Source organism: Hippoglossus hippoglossus, chromosome 4 (genome assembly GCF_009819705.1).
Source record: "Hippoglossus hippoglossus isolate fHipHip1 chromosome 4, fHipHip1.pri, whole genome shotgun sequence".
Classification (NCBI taxonomy): domain Eukaryota; kingdom Metazoa; phylum Chordata; class Actinopteri; order Pleuronectiformes; family Pleuronectidae; genus Hippoglossus; species Hippoglossus hippoglossus.
In genome coordinates this window covers 2588902-2614666 of record NC_047154.1, presented here as the reverse complement: position 1 = coordinate 2614666, position 25765 = coordinate 2588902, and the positions used below count along the sequence as shown (strand labels likewise).

The 25765-nt window shown below is 40.9% G+C and overlaps 1 protein-coding gene across 1 annotated transcript in view; it reads right to left on the bottom strand.

Moving 5' to 3' along the window:
• LOC117760528 (inactive N-acetylated-alpha-linked acidic dipeptidase-like protein 2) overlaps positions 1-25765 on the bottom strand; it is a 473414-nt gene that overhangs the window by 362563 nt on the left and 85086 nt on the right. Inside the window, exon 4 of the mRNA XM_034583636.1 lies at positions 11383-11420. Within this exon, the coding sequence (XP_034439527.1) occupies positions 11383-11420 (38 nt within the window). The remainder of the gene's footprint in view (positions 1-11382; positions 11421-25765) is intronic.

Below are 25765 nucleotides of genomic sequence, written 5' to 3'. Positions count from 1 at the left end.
CGTTTAACACAAACAATTAACAGTGAATTGGCAACTCTGCTTATCTGTTGGCCGTTCTACATAACATGAAATCTTTAATGATGAATCACCTCAAATCAAGGCAGTATACAATCAAAGCAAGAGGCAAGATGTTATAATGATAAATTCGTTCTCAGATTGATAATTAAATTGATAGTCGGTGGATACAAATGTGAATAAGATAAGAGTCTTACGTTTACCTGAATCCCAAAAAGAAGCATTCTCCCCTTTACTCACCCCTAGTGGTATTTAACCATGTGGCTAGTTTGGGTTTCACGTCTACCAGTGAGACTTCTGCAGCACCCCAGTACTACTGAGGTTTGTTAATGGTGGCCATCACATTTCCAACAGCCATGTTAGCCCCACAAAGTGAGGTTGCACATGCGCTAAGCAGTGTTGTGAGAAGTAGAGAAATGGCTGGTGAGAATGTAATTAGTGTTGCAGGTATTTAGTGAAAAAGAAAAGGGGATGAAGGGAAACTTTGACTTGATGGCAGCACTAGCTGAGACAATAGATTGTATAGATGACACGTCTCTACTTCCTCCCACTGATACTGGCACTGCCATCCTGCACTGGTGATCCTGATCCTGCTGGTACGCATTTGCTCATCCAATCACATGTCAGTCTCAGCTGTCAATCATGACATTTCTTGACGTTTTTGTAGCATAAAATAAATCATTCAAACAAAACTTACTTACGTACAGCAGTGTGATTAGAACTATCTAAAATGGCAGAAACCATCTTTGGAAAATTGATGTGAACATTTTGGCCCACGTTGCATTTGCTAACATGGAAGAAGCAAAGTTTCTGCAGTCAGCCACACGTCGTCCATCTTTACATCCAGTGTACGGTACGGATTTTAGGGCGTCTGCAAAGTTATGACAACACATCTTCGTCACAGCAGCTGTTTTGACATCGGAAAACACAGTTGTTACTAATCGCATTAATAAAGCTTCTGTTCGATTTAGGTAAAGAGCCTTAATTACTGTGATAACAGCTTTTACCTACTATTCCATGTCAAAATGGCTGCTGTAAAAAAAAGTATGTTGTATCCTGTTCGCAACATCAATGTCTACCAAATTCAATAATTTCTCTATTAATTGTCAAAACCCAAAATGTCACCCTGCTGGTGTCACTAGTTGATAAGTCAGGGGAAAACTAAAGTGCACAATGTATTGTCTCCAATACACACAACAACGATCATAAAGGTAACACACAACTCAACACTCCACACACAACGATCATATATGTAACGGCCTTTTATATGATTTGAAGATTGAGATAAACATGACACGACTCTATTGAGTGATGTTAGACAGCTAAACGTGAACATTTGCTAATATGCCATGTTTATTTCCATGATGCTGAATCTGATATGTTTCTCTATGTTTCTTTGTTTTGATCGATCATTAGTCCATGAAACACAAACACGCACAAATAATTACTCCCACAACAAGGAAGGTAGATGTCCACCCAATTGTAAAACATTTTAAATATGTTTAATACAGAGCAAAATGCTGCAAATTATCTTGTTTTTCTCAGTGGAAGAGTCGGTTGTTTGGCCTTTTCCATTTGATATGGATTGCAACTAAAAATCCATGTCACAACTTGTTTATGTGACTATTTTTTTAGGTATAAGAGCAATTGTGTATTGATTCCCTCTTTTGCAATGTTGGTTTTTTACCCTTCATCTTTCTCTGTTCCTTCAATTACAATTAAATTTTATTCCTGCTGTTTCACATCACCACAACCTATGTATCATCTAAGAATAGGTACAAATGAACTGCTTCACATATCCATCACATATTCTGAAGCAGGTTGCATTGGCCTGAGTGTCCATTGTGTTCTCCATGCCTGCCAGCATAGGCTATGCATGGGGTTTTCCTTCCGGTTAAAAGTAATTAACTGCCATTTAACTTCTCTCTGCAGGCAGATAAGCAGTGGCAGCTGTCTGTGGATGCCCTGTCACCTGTCAGTTGGGCCTATCAGCAGTTTGTGAGCAGTAGTTGTACACAAACTCAGTGACTGTGACGCCCAAACATGGAGGACACAGTTGGCTGCCCTGTGTCTACACTCTGGGACCCCCTCACCAAATGGTACAGTGCTGAGCGGAAGAGATACGGTGTGTGTGTGTTGCGTGCATGTGTGTGACATGGCACAGAACTAAATGGACTACAATGCCTGCGCAGCAAAACTGACAGAGATTAAAAATGAGCGGACCACTGCCACCGAACCACCGGTGGAACAAAATGAACTCCCACTCAAACCCACACATACGGATATAAGCACACTCCAAGTGGACACGCTTAGGAAGTGCTTTTAAATCATAATCCTTTGTTGTACTTGAAAATTGCAATGTCAGAAGGGACCCATGTATATGTTTGCTCTGGAAGACTCCCAACAGGAAGGATTTGGTCACTGTTGCCAAATCAGCCCAAGGGCACATCAGGAGAGTGGAGAGAGAGTGGAGGGCGCAGCAGACCTTTGTGATATACATGTCCTCTGTGAAAACACTGCAGCCTCTTACTGCCTGCATAAACCTAAACTAGTTGTTTGTGCATATGAGAGCAAATGGACTTCTGCGAGTGTGTGCACGTCTATCTTTGTAAGGACCAGTTTGACCCTTAGACCTTAGGATGTGACATTGTGAAAGGACCTTTTAAGGGTCACGACTTGGTTTTAAGCTCGAAGCTAGAATGACGTTTAGTTTAGGGGTTAGGGCAGGTAGTTGTGGTGGTTAAAGTTAGGGTAAGGGGCTGAGGAATGCAGTATTTCAACAAGCATCCTTATAAAGATAGATGTTCAAGTGTGTGTGTTTGTGTGTGTGTGTGTGTGTGTGTGTGTGTGTTTCCACAGTGACACACAGCTAAACTCAGTGTCCCAGCAACCCATCGGGCGCCGCTGGGAGAAATCATATTTTTCTCATTTTTTATGATTTTATTGATCCCATGAGCCACTTCAGTCATTTTTTTCTGAAGATAACCTCATTTTCAAATTCATGACTGCCCTATTTCAGAAATGCTTCAAATGATGACAAATAATGATGATTGGTGATGAATGACTTTGTATTTCATCACCTTCCAATCCTATCTAGAATACAAGGGATATTTAGCTCCGCATTTCGACTATATTGTGACCTTGTTGTTCTTTTGTATGCTTTGTACTGTAGAGTTGAAGAAAATAACTAAATAAAATGTTCATGTAATTTCTACTGTCAAAACCCTCTGTCCAAAAGTGAGTTTCAGGGTTAGCCATGGCAACCCATGGTTGACCTGAAACTTAATCCCATATTTAAACCCAATTTATTTAGGAGCTCCTGGGAGCCTTGCGACGTCTGTAATTATTGCTGTACTTGAAGTTTGTAGAAGATATATTTTGTTAACATTTAGGTTAGAGTCCAATACCTCTTTAGACTAAAATTAGTGGTATACAAGGCTTTTTAAAATGCTCGTAAACCCACTAAAAAAAGTGATTGAATGCTTTCCTATTGCCAGTAGAGGAGTCGTGTTTTTACCCAGTGCGTCATGTTCGACACCACAAATGCACCAAACACAGATGTGCTCTCTCACCTCGGTGCCTGGCCAAATTGGTTTACCCAGGTATGTTTCCATCAGTGCTGATCGGAGCTAATCTGCCTTACAGTTCCCATCTCTGCTAAATGTCACAGCTAATGGATATAGGCCGACAGTGGAAGATAAATTAAAAGCAGTTATTGCGAGGCACTTGACTGGCCAACATGCTATACTGTGCCCCCCCCGAGGCTTTTAGCTCTCAGAGACCTGAGAGAGATGACTTTGAAGGTAAGTTTGTATCCATCCACTTCCAGCGGGGCTAAATCATGGTGTCCTGTCAGTTTGACTGCACCACGTGGTGGGCTCATAATGTGTCCCATATGGCTGTTCTCTATGGTGGGATTGCATGTGGCACTTGCATTACAGTGCATATGCTCATGTATGTATTTGGAGATTGCATATTTCAGTGCAGTATTTTTCGAGGTAAATTTCCTTTCCTACAGCTGTTGTGTTTTACACAACACTGGCTTCTTTGAACTACTTTTATATGCGAAACAAAGCTGCAACAGCAGACAAGGTTTTGTAGGAAATGTTCTCCCTGGCTGGAATACATCCAGACAAAATGCATCCAACAGGAGGTGGGTGTCTGGCAGATCAAACACATGACTGTCACACAACAGGCTTGAGTTTGCAACAAACATACCTGAGTTAAAGTTAGGACAAGACAGTAGTTTTGTTTGAATGTAAATAAACATGTTGTGTCTGGTGTCACTGAATTGTTTTTTCTGTATTAAACCAGACCTCAATCTTTCCTTGACCTTAAAGGGATAATTCCCCCAAAAAGGACAAATGCAATCATCATCCACTCACCACTGTGCCGACGGAGGGGTGGGTGAAGTGTTTGAGTCCACAGAATACTTCTGGAGTCTCAGGGATAAACAGTGTTGCAGCCAAAGTGACCTCTTTTTCAGACGTTATAAAAAAACTGAAAAAAACAAAACATGCCTCTTACTGCTAAGATAATAAGTGAATTTTCATTTTTGGGTGAACTAATTCTTTAACCAAGTGCTATGAGAGTCTAAACATAACCCTGAAAATGTTTAATCCTGCTGTAGAGTCACCATTGTACTGCATGGTCAGATATCCATATGCTCAGTATTCATGTAATTACAACAAATCATATATGCAAATGAACAACATATCCTCATTACTTTAGGATAAATGTGGCCCTGTCACTGTTACATTCAATACAAAGTACATTTACTGTTGCTGTTACATTTACTAGTAGGAATAAACATTTTTTTATATTTAAATCTACTGCATGTTGTGCTTTGAATTATAGGGAGAGGAAAAAGCGGTGATATCTGTTGCTGGAGTTTGACTGAATAATTCATAATATAATATTATGTAGTATTTATTGTTTGCACACCAAGTTATCCAAGAAATCACAATGATTAATTGCATGTCCGCGCATTTTTCGAAGTTTCGGCTGCCAGCCCCTTCCTTAAAACTCCAGAGAATATCCGATTCAGCCCGTGTAAGAACACAGCAGGTTTTGCATGCAGCATTTGTATCATGCTTGATTTGCTTCTTAAATATCAGGATTTGCTGCTATACTTTAAAACCCTGAAAGCGAAGATATCTGAGTCCCTTGAGTGCCCTTGTCACCCTTTACTGATGCGCATAGGACACAAACCACATAAACATCGGTGGCAAAATATAGACAAAAGTGTAGTAGCTGAGGCAGAGCAGCCAACATATGTTAATGAAGGGAGAGTTTGGTTAAGGATGCAACAATGTCATGAAATCACTCCTGACTCATGGAAAATGAGTTAGGAATAAAATGTATTTTGTTGCACTGCTTTCATTAGATCATCACTGAAGCATGGTAAAAAACCCATACACACACACACACACACACACAAAATAAAAATATATATGGAATTGTGAAAATGTATTAATGTTCTTAATTCAGGAATCCCACATATCATAGTGTTCTTTACAACCCCCCCGAGTATCAATACATGAATATGTTACCATCCTCTGGCAGCGTCACAGCCTCGCACAGCTGAGTTCAGTCAGTCCACATGCTGAACGGCTACACCACCACACTATCCATTCTCCTCATTAGTCAATGGCAAAATGTCTGACTCCCTCCCACTGATTACATCTCGAGTTAATGAGCCACACACTGAACATCCTCCCTCCCTCGCTATATATCTCTCTACCTCTCCGCCATCCCTCTCCACTGTCTACCTCCCTAATGTATGTCTCATAAAGTCACTCTTAAGTTTCATTTGAAGTGGCGCTGATCCCTCTTTCGAAAAATACGAGAGCCTTCCTTTACCGGAAACACCGTGGTTATTCATCACATTAGCGGGAGGACAGTCTAGCAATTATCCGAAACCACTTCCACCGCAGTGCCGTGAGTATGCTTAGCTGATTGTTTGAGGCTGCTATTTGATGGTACTCACTGTTGCACTTATCAGGCCTCGTCTGGCCTTATAGGCTATCAGCATGATTTTTTCTGGAAAATGCTGTATCAACTCAGAATGGAGGGCATCTGTGCACAGAAGACTGACTAATCCTCACCTCCTGAAAACGTGCCTTTATCCTTTTAGTCCAAATTATAACTTTCTGTATTAAAAAATACAGGATGTCTTGTTACAACAGGTCACTGGTGCAGACACATTCTTGGATTGTTTATATGCTGGAGCCAAAGAAAGTAAGTCTGAAACAGTCCGTGTCAAATGTACTACCTTATGTTAAAGCTTGGATTCTAAATAAATTCATTTGAGGCATACATTGGTGTCTCCATGTTGACATCCTGTCATTGTGAAGTCAATGTTCAACAAGTATTTGTATAAATATGTGATTTCACATATGTGATTTCCCCCATGCTCTGTAGTAAAAGAGATGATCAGGATTTTTTTTTTTTCCTTTTGATCTTTCTCATGAGCAGGGCTTCATCTGACTGGCCAATGCATTATTTTCAAGGCCGCCATTGGTCCCTAATTCTGATTGCCATGTTGTTGTACAGTCATCATTTTTGGCAGTCAGAGGATTTTGATGGGTAAAGGAGGAGGTCAGGTGTAGTGGTACAGGGAGGGAAGTCCAAGCAATGGGGAGGTTGGGGTTGATCCACAGAACACAGGACTTTATTGAGGGAGACCAGTGCTCTGTTCCTGTTTTGAAACAATTAGGCATCGTCCTGACAGTTCCACAACTTTGCCACAAAGAAACTGCTTAACCGCATGTTCATTATTGTATCTATGACAACTATAATGGTCCGGTGTGCCTGCCTCTGAGGGGGTGCTACTTCAGGAGATGCTCCTTTGGAAAGCATCACAGGGACAAATGGCCTGCATACATTCAGGCTGGAGGGTTTGTTGAGTCTGAAACCCTGTCCAGATCTGGCTTTAACATCCGCCCTTAGTGATCAGACCACTAGTGGTCAGCGCTAAGTAAATGTGTGAACGCACCCAGATTCGTCCTCAATGCGTCCCGAGGCCACATTTGAAGGTGGTCTGAGTCTCTCTCCATCTCTCGTGATGCATACTCACAGGATAGATTGAATGAATGAAAAAAAACACTGACAATACACCTTGCTAGTCCAGCATTTATTCAGTGTTTCTCAGATCCATAGGGGCAGAAAAAACTGAAATATCATGGATTAAAATGAACAGCAGAAAACACAGGTGTGAGTAAGTGGGTTTCTGTGACACTCTATAAATGGAAGTGCAATCTTACTATTGAATCTCCAGAGGTACCCTTCCTGTACATTGTATGATGTAGGCATTGTTTAATAGCTGCCTTTATACTCCAGTGAAGATAAGGCCTGTGTGCTGAATCCGGAACTCGTCTCCATTCATTTTAGCTTAACTCCATTTATTAACCTACACAGATAACCCAGCCACTGGAAAACGCAGAGTCAGCGGCCGACACACTTCCTGAGATACACCAAATCACACCGAGTTTCCACATTCCATTGACTATTTGGGGTTCGGTCACGGTCTGTGGTTTTTATGTTTCCTGCACCAGATGAGTGTATGCTCTACTCAAACATACTGAAGAGAAATGTACCAACTAGTGACTGAAATTACAATAATTTCCACTGCAATTCCATATAATATACTGTACATATTTACTCTCCATCACTAAAACCTACAGCATGTGAGGGCTTTTACACACACACACACACACACACACACACACACACACACACACACACACACACACACACACGCATACTTCTACCTAAGTGAGGACACCCATTGGCATAATGCATTCCCCGGGATCTTATGCTAAACTTTACCATCACAACTAAACTCCTCGCTGACCTGGTGTCGTTTTAATTTATATTTAGGTCTTTTTCTAAAATAAAAAAGGGACTTTAACAATATGAACATGTTTTTTTATGATGAACCTACAAAATGTTTTTGTTAACACCCACGTTGCCCGTGTCCATCAGAGTGCTCGTTCTGAGCTCTGCGTTTCTATCTCTACCTAACCTGATTCTAACCCTAAAGTCAAGCCTTCAAACAGCCCTTTGAAAGTGGATCAGAAAGTGAGGACCGACCAAAATGCCCTCACTCTCCCAAAATATCTTCAATCTGTAAGTTCTAGGATCAAACCAATCCTCACAAAGATATATGTACAAGTACACACACACACACACACACACACACACACACACACACACACACACACAGCAGTGACAATGTTACCTGAAGATGCTGGGCAGAATTCTGTCACACTTACAACTGCTGCAACAACTACCACCACTAACCTACTACTACTATTCGAGGCTAGTGGTTCCAAACACCTTTGGCTCATGCTTATATCACTTAATGCTTTCCATACCAGTGCCAATAGTTCTAATACAGTTCCATTACTAAGACTTTGTTCACGTTAAAGATCGATATTTTTGTTTTTTTCATTTGCAAAATCTGGAACTGACCAAAGAAAAAGAATTGTGTTATCATCCAACAAATCCTAAGGTTTATCTTGTTACATCCTTCGTGGGTTCCCTCCACTGCCATTGGTAAGTGGGTTTAGAGGCCAATATACAATACTATATAAGTCTTAACAACACCTACTTGCAATTAACTTGGCAGTGAAATATGGGATCATAAGATAATATGGAAGACATTTGCACAAGCAAACACTACAATGAAAATAAAAAAAAACATTTATATATTAAAAAGTTCTCATCAAGGTCGTCAAACAACTCCAACGACAGCAGATGAGGAGCGAAAGTGTCTTCTTGTTTTTCAGCGTTCTCATTGTTATCCTTGTTTTATGGCCCAGAAAGAGGCTCAAGCCTAATTGACTGTTGTTTTATGTGAAAGCACAGCTTGTGTTGCTCTGAAAAAGAGTTGATTTTATTTCCAAGGTAGGAGACACTGCCGGGGTTATTAGGCAAACAAAGGTTAGTGAGGAGAGGAGGCAGGAGATAAGGATACAAGACAGGAGAATAAATGGAGGGAAAAGACAAGGGCAATTTGGGAAAGAGAACGTGATAGGAAAGGAGGAGACATAAAAAGAGTCTGACTCCACTATTAAAGAACCCAAATTGTGGCCATTTCCATAAATTGTATTGAGGGTCTACTAGGTTTACATGCTGTAATTATCTAAATAAATATTTGTCAGTTTAGCTCTTGGTCCACCTACCACAAAGCTCAGCAAATTGGTCAGCTGGCCCCACTCTTTTATGAATGGTCGGCCATTTAAAATGTATGTTGGAAATGCCATGCTCCTTACTCAGAGGATTCTAGTCATCTTGAATGTCAGTGGTGCAGAGACAAAAAGATACACTTTTATTTATGTATTTTGTTGATTTCTTTTGCCCAAATTACTTTTTGGCCAAATGGCGTATTCATTTATCCACAGGTTTTCATCAATCATTTTTTATGTCATTTATTTGTGTTTTTTTTCATCAAGTGATATATTGTTGGCACTTTATTTTCCAGACATAATTTGGCTATAAGCTCTTTGTTTTTCTATTACTTTACTCAAATCATTGTACATGAAAGCATTGAAAGCAGTGAGTGTATGACAAATGTGTGTGTACACGGTTGTGCTCAGGCTTCAAGTACTGGTGGTTTCATGACAAGTACACACCTATCCGCTGGCCATCTCATACAATGCAGTAGAGGCTAGAGCATTATTAAAGAGGAAGTTAATAAAGAGAGCCAACGTGGACCGCAGCTCACTCCTCTACACTTAGCTAATGGACGACTCTGTGTGTGTGTGTGTGTGTGTGTGTGTGTGTGTGTGTGTGTGTGTGTGTGTGTGTGTGTGTGTGTGTGTGTGTGTGCATGTGTGGACGTTTGTGTGTCCATCCGTTTGTCCTGCAAGCTGTTGCCCAAGTCCTTCATCTTGGCCATGGTTCTTATTGACTGCATTTGAGGCCATAAATCATTGTGTTTGTTTCTGTGTGTGTGTGTGTGTGTGTCTTTGACCCAATGTTTCTGTGGATGGGAACAACAGTACACACCATTCTCAGGTCAGAGAGGCAACAGAGTGAGTTGTGTGTGTGTGTGTGTGTGTGTGTCTTTGTGTCTTTGACCCAATGTTTCTGTGGATGGGAACAACAGTACACACCATTCTCAGGTCAGAGAGGCAACAGAGTGAGCTGTGTGTGTGTGTGTGTGATCACTTCAACTATAACCGAATTCATGCGCACAACTATGAATGCTAACAATGGTGTGGGCTACATGCGTGAGCTACGTGCGTGGGCTGCAGGCGCGGACTACGTGCGTGGGCTTTGTGCGTGGGCTTCGTGTATGGGCTACGTGCATACCTACGGCGTTGCTGGCTCATTGGACGAAAGTGCAATACTGTTTGTGTGCTTCACACCATCTTCACACAGCCATGTAAATGCTCCACACACCATTGCACTATTCAGTCACAGAGACATGGGTCTTGTGCACAGGCACTTAACACAAACAAGTAAAGGCAAACAGAAATGCAATTAAGCAGACTGCATCAATACAGCAGTGGGTGTTTTTCCTCTGCCTTTCCTAACCCCCCTTATTAAATCTCTCTCCAGCTTGATTTTCTTTTCCAAACCATGTTTCCATCAGGGTGATGGCGCGTCGAGTACAGATGGAGGTGAACTGTGTCAGACGTTAACTGCCCTCCATTAACATTTCCCAGAGTGCTACTGGAGGGAGCAATCAAATGGAGCAGTCAAGCAGATGCACAGTGGGCAGTCATCATATGTGTACACACAACGACATACACAGACAAAGACACGCTCGTAGACAAAGCCATTCATGACACTATTGGGAAAAAACAGTGTTGACATTTCAGACACCCAAATTGCTGTCTATTCATGCCAAAGTGCAAAGAGGTCTGGAAATAAGCTGTATCATCAGCTACTATTACCGGGTTATGTTGATCTCACGCTCCGAGGCCCAAATCCTGCAGCTCATATTGTAGACAAACGCTAACCCACTATTCATTCGTCCAAAGAAGGATTAGTTGCCACCTAGTATCAACAGTCTGATTCACGCCATCATGGCAGATCACCCCAGATTCTCTTTCTGGGATGTCAATATTTAAAGTGTTGCACCAAGCATAGCATGTGTTGACTGAGGTTCAGTTTTGCTTTCTTCTCATTTCAAGAGGTTTTTCTCAAGATAGTTATCCTCTGGTCACAATCCAATGGAAATGTGCAACGCAAGAACATTTTCCTTGCAGCCTGCCGTTAAAAGTTGAGAGGAGGCGTTGTAAACCGATTCACAAGCTGCCTCTTCGTTGTATTTCTATTGTGTTATCTCAGTCTGGAAATAGACATGAGTAAAACACAAATGCATTTATTGTAATGTGTTAGATTTATACTCACGTCTGATGTGCTGGAGTAGGTCTGCTGTTTCAAATGGCCTGAAAAAAAGAAAAGAGGGGAGATGGAGGAATTGCAGACAACATGCATTATTTAATATAGTGAAATTTCATTTTATCCAAGGATCGGAAGTGGCCTTTCTAGGAGCCTGGAAAGAGTTGGGGAGGGAGAGAAAATGTAAAGAGAGGGGAGATGAATAGTCAGGTGCATATTTTATTTGTCTCTTCGGCTTGTCTCCCTCCTCCCTTGAGACGGAAGCTTTTGTATCACCTCCCAGAATACCTCACTTACTCACTTATAGCACAGACTCAGAGAGACAGTGTGCCACTGAATCCTCAACTTCCTCCAGATGGACAAAGCGGGTACATGTGCTTTTCTCTATGTGTGTGTGTGTGTGTGTAAGATATGGTGTGTCAATACATCTAATTATTGCAGAGATATTTAAGTTTCATAGCAATCCATCCAATGGCTGTTCAGTTATGAACAAAGAGGCATGACTGACCAAGAGTGCAATCCCCCGAGCACCCCTGTATGGCCATCTCTTCTTTGAGTTAAGAAACTTTGTTCCACACAGTGCTGAGGTCCAGTTTCCCTGCCTTCCTTCCCTTTAAATCCATTCAACACTCCTTCCCACTTACAAAAATGGCATGCTTTGGACTCTGGAGAGGTAAAAGTGGATCGTTATTAATTATAAATGTGCATGGGCTTTCCTTGCATTGATCAACAGGTTGGGCCGTTCTGTTACAGCGTTACTGCTCAAGTGCATTAAGAACTGCGCAGGTTAAAAAAAGACGTGATGGAGAGAAGGGGTGGTTATTTATTAATTACGCCAGAACAGAAAATGCCCTGATGGCTTGGGAAATAAGGTACACTGAAAGACAGAGGCTTGCAGAGACAGCAAGTACAGATTCAGAAAATAAAGGTGAGCTGAAAGATAAAGACAAGGAATGTGAGGAGAAGGAAGAAAAGAATAATCATGCTGTGAGTGAATTCCTAGTTCTTTCGAAGACTGCTTTCCTCTGCCACGTCTATTTTTTTTTATCTGTTGCGACATTGAATGGGAGGAAAATAGCAGAGATCATTAAAATAGATCTATGTGCATTTTAAGTTACTGGTGTGGAGCTATACTTGTGTGAACTGTATTTTGTTCCATGCACTTTGAATGCTTCCCTGCACATCATTCGAACACTGGAGTAAACGTTGAAGGCTATCACTAAAATATCAATGGTGCAATTTTGCAAAGGGGGATGTGGAGGGGAAGAGGGTTGGGAGGTTGAAAAAGAACAAAAGAGGCCTGCTTTCAAGTTGGAGATGAGAAGATGGGCCAAATGAAACAGTTCATTGTGGCCGTTTCATTGTGGCTGTCTTTCATCTCTAATTTTCTCCTTTTTCAATTCTTTTTCTTCTTCTGTAGCGACAGCCTCGATTATTAATTTTACTCTTAAGCGCTGACATGGCTGCCTCTGTAATTACTTTATTTCAAAGCTGCCACATTTCACCTCTGAATGCGCGAGGCAGCACACCGAAGGTTTGTAATTAATATTTCCCCTTTCAGTCAAATGTCTTTAAGGACTGAGATTAGAAGGTAAGTGGGCTCACATTTACATCCGAGAAGGGTTGAGCTGAGGGTGACTTAACTTGGTGGTAGACAGACGAAGATATTTCACCTCTCATCCACAAAGCTCCTTCAGTTCTGACTGACTGGTGGAGTGACCCAGGTATTTAACCGTGGGGTCGTTATGAAGACTAATTCATGTCACTTGGTTCGTTAGTGCTCCTGGCTGTTGTAATGACAGTCATTGGAGCCGTCAGAGTCACACAAGGCCAAGTGTGAATGGTTGTTTGATCTGCTGATAGTGGATTAACCCTCTGGAGTCTATGCCTTTTTGAAGTACTCTAACATACCCCAAAAATGTCTACACTGAAACCTTTCACTGTCACTGATAGATTTGACAGCAGTTAGTGAAAGCTTTTCTGCTGGCCTGGGCGTATGAGAGCAGTAAGAATACAGGGACTTGCAGAGTTGAGCATTTATTTGCTTGCACTTCATCGCTAGTTCACAGCTGTAATGCTAACTTCTAACCCTCTGCTCCAGTCACCAGTGCACATCCACTCTCTCTTTAACAATTTAACTATGTGTATAATTTCAATAGCAATATCCATCTCAAACTTCTTCACCTTTTTGCAGATCTTTCACAGAGATGATAAATCAATGTAATTGCAGTGATTACCCGATGCTACTGCCACTTGCCTCCTCCTCCTTAGGAACAAAAGACCAAAGTAGTTTTCTAATGCACAAGTAGTTTCCACACAGTGCAAGTGTATAATAATGCGAGTGACCTACATGATCTCAGAACAGTGGAAGCTGAGTCAAGGGCAGCGTAACATGCATAGCTAGCTTCAGTCAGTCGCGTATCAGAGATTCCAGGTTTGATTCTAAATGTGCAAAAGCCCAAAATAAGCAGCTCTGACAACTCCCAAGTCTTTGTCAATGGGAAATGGTCACAACACGAATAATTACAGAAATTATTGATGCAACGGCCCGGAAGTCAAGCTACATTCCAGAGACAAAACCCTGCAAGGAAACCTATTGTTTCCTCTTACATATCATCCAATTGATGTATATTTTTAGTTTTAGCAGGTCATGCACTTTCCCTGTGGTGCACAGCTGACTTCCCACACCTGATATCCCCACAGCTAAGCAACGAAATAGATTTGATTCACACCCGAGCCATCAGCTCTTTTCTTCATCCGCATTTACTCATTGTATCTCAAAGAAAGGAGCGTGGCCCACCATGGGTTACAATAAGTGAGGTCGCACCGGCCACAATGAAGTCAGTGAGTCAGCAGAGGATGTAGCCCACCAGATTTGAGTAATTGCACTCATTAATTTCAATAGCATGACGTTCCTTCAAAACAACACTGTTACTCATTCTTCATCCTGCTGCAGTCTGAATGTACCTGGATTAATGGTTCATTTGAGTCATTTGCTGCTGATGATGATACAAAGGTCAAAACAACCGGAAATCTTGCACTTATCTGATAATAGGTACTATTATCGTAGTTTGGTACTATGCGTCATTTCAGTCTACATTGCATGGTCCAAGTGCATTTTGGGTATGTCCAAATACAATTTTAGTGGCAGAAATAAGGTCGCTGCCCAGAGGTGTATGGTTTAAAAAGGTTGTACTCATTGATGAATTAATGTAGTAAAACAGAACATTTCACTGCAAACTAACCTCCTGGTGTGAAGTGAAAGTGCACAGGCATCTGCCACAAATGTGTGGATTTGTCTCATTCAGACAGTATTGATGTTTAAATGTGAGGCCCCTGTGGTGCCACCGTGGAGGTGAAGCCAACCATCCTCTTGCTGAAACTGAGTAAAAAGACACCACTTGATCCAGAGTGACTGACTTTCAAATATACAAAAGTAACCTCACCATGGTAGAATTAGCCACCTTATTGCTACAGTATGTATGAATTTTGGGCTTCATATTAGGATACAGCACCCACAATGGCCCGTTGCCTGATGGGGGCTGAGAAGGAAACACCACAGCTAGCGACAGGTGTCACCTTGGTCCAAAAAAACAGGTGATCAGGTTGTGTGATGATTTGCTCATAGCGGCAGCAACCAGCTCCCACAGCATTGCTAGCTAACACTAAGCCTCACACATTTGAAATGTCAAACATCTTACTTTTCCAAGTGCTGGGTCCTGGTGGTAATAAAGCTATGCCTTAAACTTGTCCAAGTGAAGACAGACATTATTAAATCAGCATTATCCTTGTATTTGTGCAACATACATCTACTCAAAGCAACTCAGGTCAGATTGTGATGTTATTCCCGCACAGAGAAGAACGTAATGTCAGGTGTTATGCCTCAGGATTTAAATCATACATTTAGATAGACTGAGGCACCAGTGACACACTCACAGAAATTATCCCTGAGTTCATAATCAAACTTCTCCATCTGCTTCAGGTAATTGTCATAGAAATCGTGACTGTCTAACCAGTCCAGTAAATGGGACAATGAGTTAATCAGTCACTAAATGACCGAGATCAGACATTGTCTCATGCAGACAAGCCGTGTCAGCACTCTGTTCACTGAATGAGTCTATCAAACGCCTTAGTTCATGTACTTTGAGAAAGAGAGGTTCAATGAAGTCGAGAAAATCAAACAAAGACCATTTTTTAGCTTCATCCAGTCACCAGTACCTCCATCATAGCCGGCTGCCCCCAAGGGATATCTTCTATTAACTTGTTATCTTAACCATTTGCTTTTGATTTCACTGTTGAACAATGGAAGTTCTCCAGCCTGTGGCGCCTGTTTGCACCTAACTGCAAAGAAATGGTGAGGGAATGAATAAGCAATTTAGTTGTTAACCAGATGTCACATTTTATTCAGACTCAAAGCCACTAAAATGCATGTTTTTTGTCAGGTCTGTTTTTGAACAGACCATTAACATGATGAGCCAGGAGGCACTTAGAGGTATTTTATATCTGATAAAAAGGTTATGGTTTATAACAATCTCAGTTATTCTAATAGTTTGGGCTAGAATTTAGCTCACTTTTTATAAAACTAAATTCACAAAATGTATTTCTGAAAACACAGCAATATCACCACAATCAACTCTCACAGGGCAGCGACCACGAGGGATCAGACAACAAGATGCAACCATTTGGTCAGATTATCTAATGCAATTTGTTGGGAGGCAAAACAAAAAGGGGGAATGGCTGAAATGTTGCTGGTGATCCTGGTAAATAGGATAAAGTAGGTCAAAGTTAAACCCCAAAGTCTGAGTTTAAATTATGATGGATGTCAGTAACAGACAGTATTGGATATAATTTAACCATTAACTTAAATTCTTCCCCTAAATATATTTGTATAAAAAACGATGGCTCATTTATCCTCAGATATCCATCAGATTTGTTTACAGCAATTTGCAAGTAACTAACTCCGTGAGCTAGCGAGCTAGAGGTTACTGGGGCATTTAGCACATTAGTGCTTCCAGTGTTTGTAGTTTGGTGTTGCCCTATTTGGCAGCTGATCAACAGGTGGAGCAACAGATGGACAAATTCTCACATTAAACACAGAGCAAAATCACCACTGAGGGAATTTGGCATTTGCTGCTAAATGTTCCACTATTTTCACAACACTGATGAAAGCCGTTAAGCTACAGTAAAACAATAAACAATAATTTAAATATATGACTTTGTAAGAACTGAAAGCATTGCACCTTCAAAATGTTAAACTTTACGCCCAGAAAATGAAGTAGACTTGCTTGTTTATCCAGGCTTCCCAAAAGCCTCACCCTCTCATTTCAAGATGCAGAGAGAGAAAGACAACAAATAACAATCTCCTTACATTTTATCAGCCATCTCTACTGCAGGTGAATGTAAAATCAGCATTACAACCTTGTTGTCTTGTTTACCCAACATAAATTACCTCTGAGCATCTCCTAGTTAATCAAGGTGAGAGAAAACACACACACACACACACACACACACACACACACACACACACACACACACACACACACACACACACACACAATAAAAGTGCTTCTCACACTTCTGCAAAGTCAGACTAAAATATTTTGTCCATAAATGCCTGGGGACCTGCAGCACTTTGCATGTCATATAAAATTTCATACGCTGCCTAAAATCAGTGTAACAGGGGCCATAAAAGGTCTTATTCAATCACAAAGGAAAACTGTGCCACAATATCTCACATGGACGGATGCAGGATAAATATACAGTTTAATGTGGTACGCAATTTTTTTAATATAAAATAGAAGTTATAAATAATCTGCTAATCTGGAATTTGACTGCTTCATTGCAGTTTTATTTTTATTTTAAACATAAATATGACAATAATATTAAAAAGTGTCTAAAATTGTTTACAGCAGAAGTGCAACAGCAAACAGAACTAGCGTGCCTTAAGGGTCAGTCTGTTCAAATTTGTCAGGGTTTAATATTTTCCAGTGCTTAGTTTCCACCATTTCCAAGGTGTTTTCAGTTATTTAGTATCTCCTCCTGTTTCATGTTTTCACACTGTTTCGTGTTTTATTTTGTAGTCTCTGTTGCTTGTGTTTTCTTTCTTCACTTCCTGTCTGTGATTGTCTGCACCAGTCCTCATGTGTTACACCTGTGTCGAATTGCCCCTGCCTTCCCTGTGTGTCTGTATTTAAGCCTCGGTTCTTCCCTTTGTCCTTGTCGGATCGTCGTCGTATGTGTTCTCGTGTATACCCGTCCTAATCTCCTGTCCGGATCTCCTGCCCTGCTATCCCTGTACTTCTGTATCCCGTGTCTCCTGAGCCTCTGCACCTCTGCACCCCCCCCGTGTAAGCTTCCTGTATTTTCTCCCTTTGTGCTCCCAGTTTGGTTTGTTAAAGATTCGTTTTGATTAAAATTATACCTTTTTAAGTTTAAACTCTGCGTCTGGGTCCAACTGCCCCCCACACCGTGACAAAATTGTTGAACATGTCTTCTTGTACATCTGAAATAGCTGAATGCAATTTCATAAAAAGATGACGGCAGTTCAGTAAACAATTTAAACTTTCATACAAGCTACACAAAAAATAAAGAAGTGACAGTACTTTTTAGAATTGTTTGAGAACTTGCAGAGATAAGGAATAATTCTGAAGTACCTCCGGAGCATAACCCAAGGCCAAGCAAAAAGTCAAGTTTAGAGCAGGCACTGCACTAGTTTTACAAAATGAAAATCATGCTGTATTAAAGAAGACTTGAAACCAGACATTAAGACCATAAACTCCTTATGAAAATGTTATACACACTGGCTTCACTTTCTGAATCTGAGTTAGTGTCCATATTTCTTTACATATGTGTCTGTTTGTATCCATACTCTTGTGTTTCAAAGAGTAATAACTGTCCTTTCTAGCACCATTATCACTGTCTTGATCAATGGCCACAAATTGCCTTTAGGGAAGCATCACTTGCTTCATGTATCCATTTTTAACTATGAGGCTAATGTATGCAAGAAGTCACAGTGGTGTTTTTGTATTTATGTGTAGAGTATTAGTGGCTCACCTGATTTTTGGAGAGGCTAAATAGCCATGTATTCTCAGGAAAACACGAAACACAGCTAGAATGAATCTTAATGAAATCAAATAATTTCTGGTCATTGTAATAATAATAAAAGTGGATGGACAGAAACATGTTCAGTCCACTGCTCCATGCCTGCTGGATGTGCAAATAGGCATTTGCCAATATGTTCCCGTTTTTCAGAAGATGCTTATGAACGACAGTGTAGCTATTCCATCCATGTTCATGGGCACTATAACTATGAATTCCCCTTTTTCCAAAAGGTTTTGCATGCCACAATATAAGCAGACAAAGCATTTCAGTGTGGAAGAGTTTTGCTTAACTGTCAAGCAACTGTCACTGCGTAAGACCTGTATGACCTCCTACGAGCCATTATAGAGGGGAGTAAAAGTGGAAGATACCATGAGCACAAAACAGCTTAATGGCAAAATGTCCACCTTTCCCAATCCCCCACCCCCTACTCATTTCTTTCTCAGGTCTCTTCTCCATTTCCTCCTCTCTCTGTGAGCAGTGTGGTGACCTGAACCGTGCAGCGATGATTGCCTCTGCAGTTCAATGCAGAGGTCTCATTTCCCAAGCCCCTTGACTACTTCTGGAGGTGCAGCTCCACTATGATTGATGCCATATAAAACCCTTTTTACAGTTGTGACATTTCAGGGAAAACAAGCAGGGTGTGAACTTTCCATCTGCCAGGTCCACCTGCCTGTGTCTCCACCTCTACTCACCACAATCTATCCCATGCTTACATTTTTGTTCGTTTTTGTCTGTTCCTCACCTCCTAACTTCTGTTTCCCCTCGATGCCTTCCCCGGTCTTGCCTTGTGTTCTTCCTTTATTTATTTCACAAATCCTTTTGGCTAACCTTCAATTCTGAAGTTTCCCATGTCACTTCGGCAAAAGGAATAATCAGGAAGAGTCAAGGATAGAAGCAAAACTGGAATTTCTTCACTCAGAGGAGGCTGTTAAGATAATAGCAATGTCCTGTATTCATAACAGCTGACTAGCTGGACATACAGTATCAACAGTCCATTGTCAATTTCTCAATAAGGACTTTAAATTTGCATCTATTCACAGTCCAAAGACATGCAGATAGGGGTCAGCTTCATTGAAGATGATTATTAATAATAATAATCATCATAATAATACTGTATTTGTATAGCACTTTTCAATACAAGCAGCCAAGTGCTTTACAACAAACAATGTGAAATTACAATTACAAATTGACCATATTAATGTGAATGTTAGTGTAATTGGTTTGTTTGTCCATTTTTTCGTCAATCTCGTCTTTTCTTTGGCGTCTTGTATGGCACGTCTTTTTCACCCAGGGATAATTGTATCCTTGTTTTATTCTCCCATGGGCACACTCGGACATTCTCTGGAGTTTTTACAAGGAGAAAGCCGGGAGCAACTGACTTGGACATATACGTTCTCACATACAGCCTCTCTGGATGATTCTAGGATAATAGAATCTGTCCAGGTTGTACCCCACCTCTCACCCAACGTCAGCAAGGATTGGCTCCAGCAGCACCACCACCCCTCAAGGATCTTCTACTCTGTTGTTTTTTATAGATTTTGTAGTGATTGATTTTCTAGAATCGGATCGTTTTGGCTGTTTCTTGATACAGTGTGTATATACAGTGTGTGTGTACACTCACTGCTGTTTGCTTATCTGTGAAGGTCATTTTGTCTCCTATGGGCTATTTAGAAAATTTGCTTTGCTTTGTTGTTTTTTTTCTGCTGAGTACTACAACTATGATCGCTCTGCTTTCTTGGTATGTTGATTGAGTGAGTTGGACCATCGGAGTATTTATGCAGTGCCTGTATTTACTGCAAATACCAAATGCAATGACTATTGATGTCAAAGCAAATTAGCACAAGGGACATCAGCTGTAGCGAGCTAGCAACATACGCTTGGAACATGCGTGGGCCTATGTATGTGCTACACTTCAGACTTACACTCATCAACATTCCAGCTATCTTGTTGAAAATATTTTAAGTCCTATTAAAATGCCGTGCAGAATTCTTTATTTCTTCGCCAAACTGTGCATGGACCTTAGTAAACCATGTGCAACGTCCTTGTGATTGTTCGCACATGTGAGAGCTTCCTTTTGCACATATTTAGTTCGGTTCACCTCTTTGATGTCGTACATTCAAACAGAGTACAGCTCACAATGAACTGTGCTTCACAAGCTGGTTTGGATACGTTTCAGACAGGGGGATCTACATGCTTCTGACATTGAAATGACTAATTGTTTCTGAGCTCATGAATTACAGTGAGAGTTACCCCTTGCTGTTTTCTGATCTGGCACACGTCTCATTGAGAATAAGATAGATGTTCAAGATCCTCAAACAGTTGGAATCAGACATTTGAGTCTCAGAACTGTTCAATTCGGTGATGCAATATCCTCTGCCCTTATTATTACTAGTGTTCGAGTTATTATATGTTAAAGAGTAAATTCACACTGAATATCGCTGGTGCAGTGAACCACCCATGATCACAGCAGGGTGTGGTTATATGTCATTTATATACATGCACTTGACCCAGGTAGTACACATTCCCTGTTATACGTTCTGTAGTATCACTAGCTATGTTTCCAAGGGCACTTATATGTTTGCAGAGCATGGGGTCGGGAGGTGTGTGTATGTGCGTGTGTGTGTGCATGTGCACGTTAGGGTGTGTGAACATATGTCACTGCCATGCTGCCAGTTCTAGGCAGTAAATTCTCCATCATGACTATCAGTATGATTAAATAGAGGTTCCTGGCCACATCCATCATGACACATAATCACCAAGAAGGTGGCAGAGGTCATGGACTAGGGGTGGAAGCTAATGGAGTGGGTGCATTCAGTGTTGAGTGCATTACTGTATAACCACATGTTGTGTATACTGAATAAAAGCTGGTATTGCACAAGTGTCAACATGTCCACAGGCAGACACTGAGGACAGTGAGGGGGAGTAAGAATATAAGTGATGCAAGTTTTCAGCATATCAACACAGTGGATAACGCTACATCTACAATAACTACTGACAATCATCCCTTTTTTTCAAACCTCTTCGCAGTACTATCATGGTTCAAGTTCATCTCTCTGCCTTGTGCTTCAACAAGCTCCTCTAAAAGCAGTTGACACGAGGCAAACGCTTTCACAAGTATTCTCATTGGAGGCTGTCCTCCTTGTTAACCCTCTCCTTGTAAGACTCCGTCATCAGGAGGTCACAGCGAGCAGCAGTGCCGACAAATATAAAATCTGCAGCGACGCAACAATGTGACAGCCTGTTTTTTTTTCAACTAGAATTTCCTTTTGATAAATAAGGAAAACATACAGCAAGTTCATGAGAGCGTCAATGATCTGCTTCTTCTTTGTTTTGTGGTTCGCAAAGCCTTTTTTTTTTCTGAAAACCTTCTGCACACTGTTGCTCTCAAAATGAGGGGAACGATTTAAACATGGTTACTTACCTAAATAGGGGATACAACATAGCCTGTACATCTACGCTCAGTAGATATGCTGCAATGAAGTAGCCTGACAGTGGGAAAAACTAGCCAGCCAAGGAGGTCTGGGGACATGTCCCCTGAAGAAAAGGATCTGTCAAATTCTGTTACAGTCATTAATATTAATCAAAGACCGCATTCTTCCTGAGTGATCCGATCACAAGTGGTTAGCTCTATGGCGTGTGGCCACATTGAAGGACTACCCACTCAACTGACATCCGCTGACCCACTAAAGTTTCACAATGACTAAAATTTATGTTTACACTTCTCAGTGACCAAACATTGATTTATTTGCGGCCTCCCTCCTGCTCGCTCATGCTGACACACAGACCAACACATGCACAAAAAAAGTGACATCAGACACATCTGTAAACTCAGATGGGGTAAAAACAACATAATTTGGTCTTGGGAAACCCAATGAGCGTCATTATTTTCATATAGAGAGATGAAGTGAAATCCGATCACAAGTGGTCACAGGATGCATTTTAATACCAGGTTTGAACAAACTAACTTAACACTGACCATCTGTGATTGGATCTCTCAGGATAGATGTTAACACCAGGTCTGAACTTGGCAAAGAAAGTTTTTTTTTCCTCTGCCGAAGTGAATGAAATAATGTAACCATGACTGTACTGTGGAATAAATAATGAACTTGTTACCAGACACCAACATTTTTGTGCACAAGCCTAAAGATATTTTACCCAAAATAAAGTTACTGTTTTGCCATTATTCTAAAAAAAGACATCAATACTGAAGTGGAAGTGACATCTTTCCTAACATCTGATCTCACAACTGCAGTCTATCCCATTAATGATCCGATGTTGGCAGATTGCATTCATCTTGTAATTTACTGCCCACTTGTGGCGGCAGCAGGCTGTTGTCTCCGGAAGCTAGCTTGATAAATTATCATTTCTGTCATTTTTGTGGGTGTGACAGTGCCCTGTTGACAAAGTCTAGGGCTTGTCAAGTAGAATGAGGAGCATCATTTTTTGGACATGATGCCAAAAATATGCCCCGGTTGGAAGAATTGCTCTCACACATCAACAACTGCTATGAAATACAGCAACAACAACAGAATGACATGTTTCAGTGTAATCCACTCATTCACCCACTACTGCTACCTTTTGACCCAGAAGATAAAAGGTACTTTGCAGTGCTGTCACACACTGGTCTGCCTCGCTTCTCTCCGATACTTCTGTCAGTAACACTCACAACACCTCTTAATTATAAGTGAACCGCTTGCCTGTGTAATTCACAAATAAGCCCTGCTGTCTCTATTCTTCAACCCTTTTGATCACAGGTACAACATTTAAACATCTCATTTAAAAGTAACACTTCAAAATTACAAGAAATGAGTCAAAAAGAACATCAGAGATATTTGACCTAAGTTACAAGGACACAAATAGGGTAGAAATGTATAAAAGTGCTGTTTGTACCTCCCCTAATTGTTTCCTCTTAAACATGGAAAAGGTAACAGAAGGCCTGCCATAGCAATTTTTGTAAGAGAAGAATTTTGGACAAGTCTGAATCTATTTTGAATCAACAGCTGTTGCCGTCATATGGGGACCCTAAAATGCTTTGCAGAGACACAACATAGATCTGAAACAATCTATAATCCGCCAAGCTTGTGCGAAGAAGAGGCCAAAGCTTGAGTCCTGGGTGGACATGGTATTTAATAGTGCAGGCCACCATAGACGGAGGAATCCACGGCAGGACCACCAGACACCACAGAAGCATAGATCTCCCTTTCACAATACATAAGTGACAGATTGATAACATTGATACAAAAAACTGCTTAAGGTGCTACATACAGTATATGGTTTTTTTTTCTGCCGCCTAACATAGTTTCTCTCTACAAGTGGGTGGTGGTGATGGTTGCTTGCCCAGAGCTTCAGCCAGTGTTGAGTCTATGCAACAGTAGAGCCTGATCGATACAGATGTTTGGGAGTTAATGCTGATATTGATATTAGAGATTAAAAAAATACTGATACCAACATATTGGCCAATAAAGAAAACACAAGTTCAACCAAATATATAGAACTTGAATTAATAGATTTTTCATGTAAAATGTAAACATAAATGCACATTTTCCTACATTGTTTAAATGTATGGCTGCTGTTTTTGGCAGCCAGAGTCTGTGCATGAGTGATTGGTATGTAGCCGTGGTCTCGCCAATACAAATGCATGCATATGATTGGCCAATGTCCCATCTGCTAATATGGAGGAGGCAGGGTTTATTACCTTTAATGCAGCCAGCCACAATCATGGTGATTTGGCAATAACTTTTGGGAACTGTTGTGTCATCCATCTTTACATACATGGATGACATCTATGGTCAGGCTATATACAAGGGGTTTTAATATGTCCTCTGATTGGTGGTACTTCTTCAGGGCAGACTTAATGCTACAATGATTTGCTATCAGAAAGTGATGAGACTGACTGGTTGGACCAGGGCAAGGTGGTTATCATCCTTCTTTCAGCCGAAGAAAATAAGCGATAGATATAGAAGCAAAACAAGATTTGAGATTGGGTTTGCTTTTCAGTTGGATGCTGAACTAGACTTTTTTTTGCTAGACGGGTAAGTAATAGAAAGGTGAGGATAAGATGCAGTTTTGTAGAATATGGTCTTAAAGTTTTGTCATTTCGCAATTGTGATTCTTCCTTGGTTGCTGAATTTCTCATTGAGCCTAATCATCTAACCACCAAAAGAATAACATTTTGATCTTTATTACCCCTCAAGGTGTAAAAATGTGGGCCTCTTATTCCCTTTAAGTGGCTTTGAACAGGAAGCAGCATCTTTGTGCTTAATTAATAGGCTTGTTCTAGTGCCCCATCTGGACCATGAAACTACACATGGAGGTCAACGTTGTGTATTCATGCATACTGTTACCACTTCTGTCCTGGAAAAGAGACACAGTGTTAAGACATTCCTGTTGTGTGACCTGCAGTGGCAGTCACGATGTAAAGTCTCCATCCATGTGCTCTCTTACGTGTATATGATTAAGTATGCTCCTCAGGGTGTGAGTCTGTGGTGAAGGTGCAGGATGAACTCATCATGACCTTTACACATGAACACACACTTAACACAGTTCCTGACCTGATTACCAAAAACAGCACTAGATCTGAATTAACTCCTCAATCCTCATGTCACTGGACTGTGCAGCGTGTGTCCATTTGTGAACGTGATAAAGGTCTTTAATGCTTCACTAAGGGAAAATTCATATGAAAATTCATAGAGGTGACAATATTCAAAGCAATTTTAGCTTTGGTACAAGGTTCTGATACACAGCCAAATTATGGTGTCCATCATGAAATACACACAAATCTTAGAATAATTTTGTTGTAAACATTTGTCAAATTACTCTGATCTCTTCACCTTCACCATCCATCTTTGGTAGCTGGATCTTAATGCGAACTTAATCCTTTTTACACTTCTCTTATACTACCAGTATAATTAAAGCATCACCACAGCAGCCAAGTAGGTTCATTCCTCCATACACTGGAGGCCTCAATCAACAGCCCCTGCAGGGCTCCCGAAAATAAGACGAAAAAATTAGTTTTTTTGTGATTGTTAGTTGCAGCACAAGAACTACAATTCTACTACTAATTGTTTGTTGTGTGAATGCGTGCACAACGAGACAGCCTCCCTCAAACATGGCTGACAAATGAGTCCTTCCATTTCCGAGAAAGCAAAGGATCTAATGGGCGGATGCCTCGCTGGCCAACCTGTGCAAAGATTCAATGCATGCCCTTGACAAAGCAAACAAACAAGCTAGCTATGCAGGCGGCCGAGCTGCAGTTATTGCAGCGGCTAAAAGTAGCAGACGATGCAGGAGT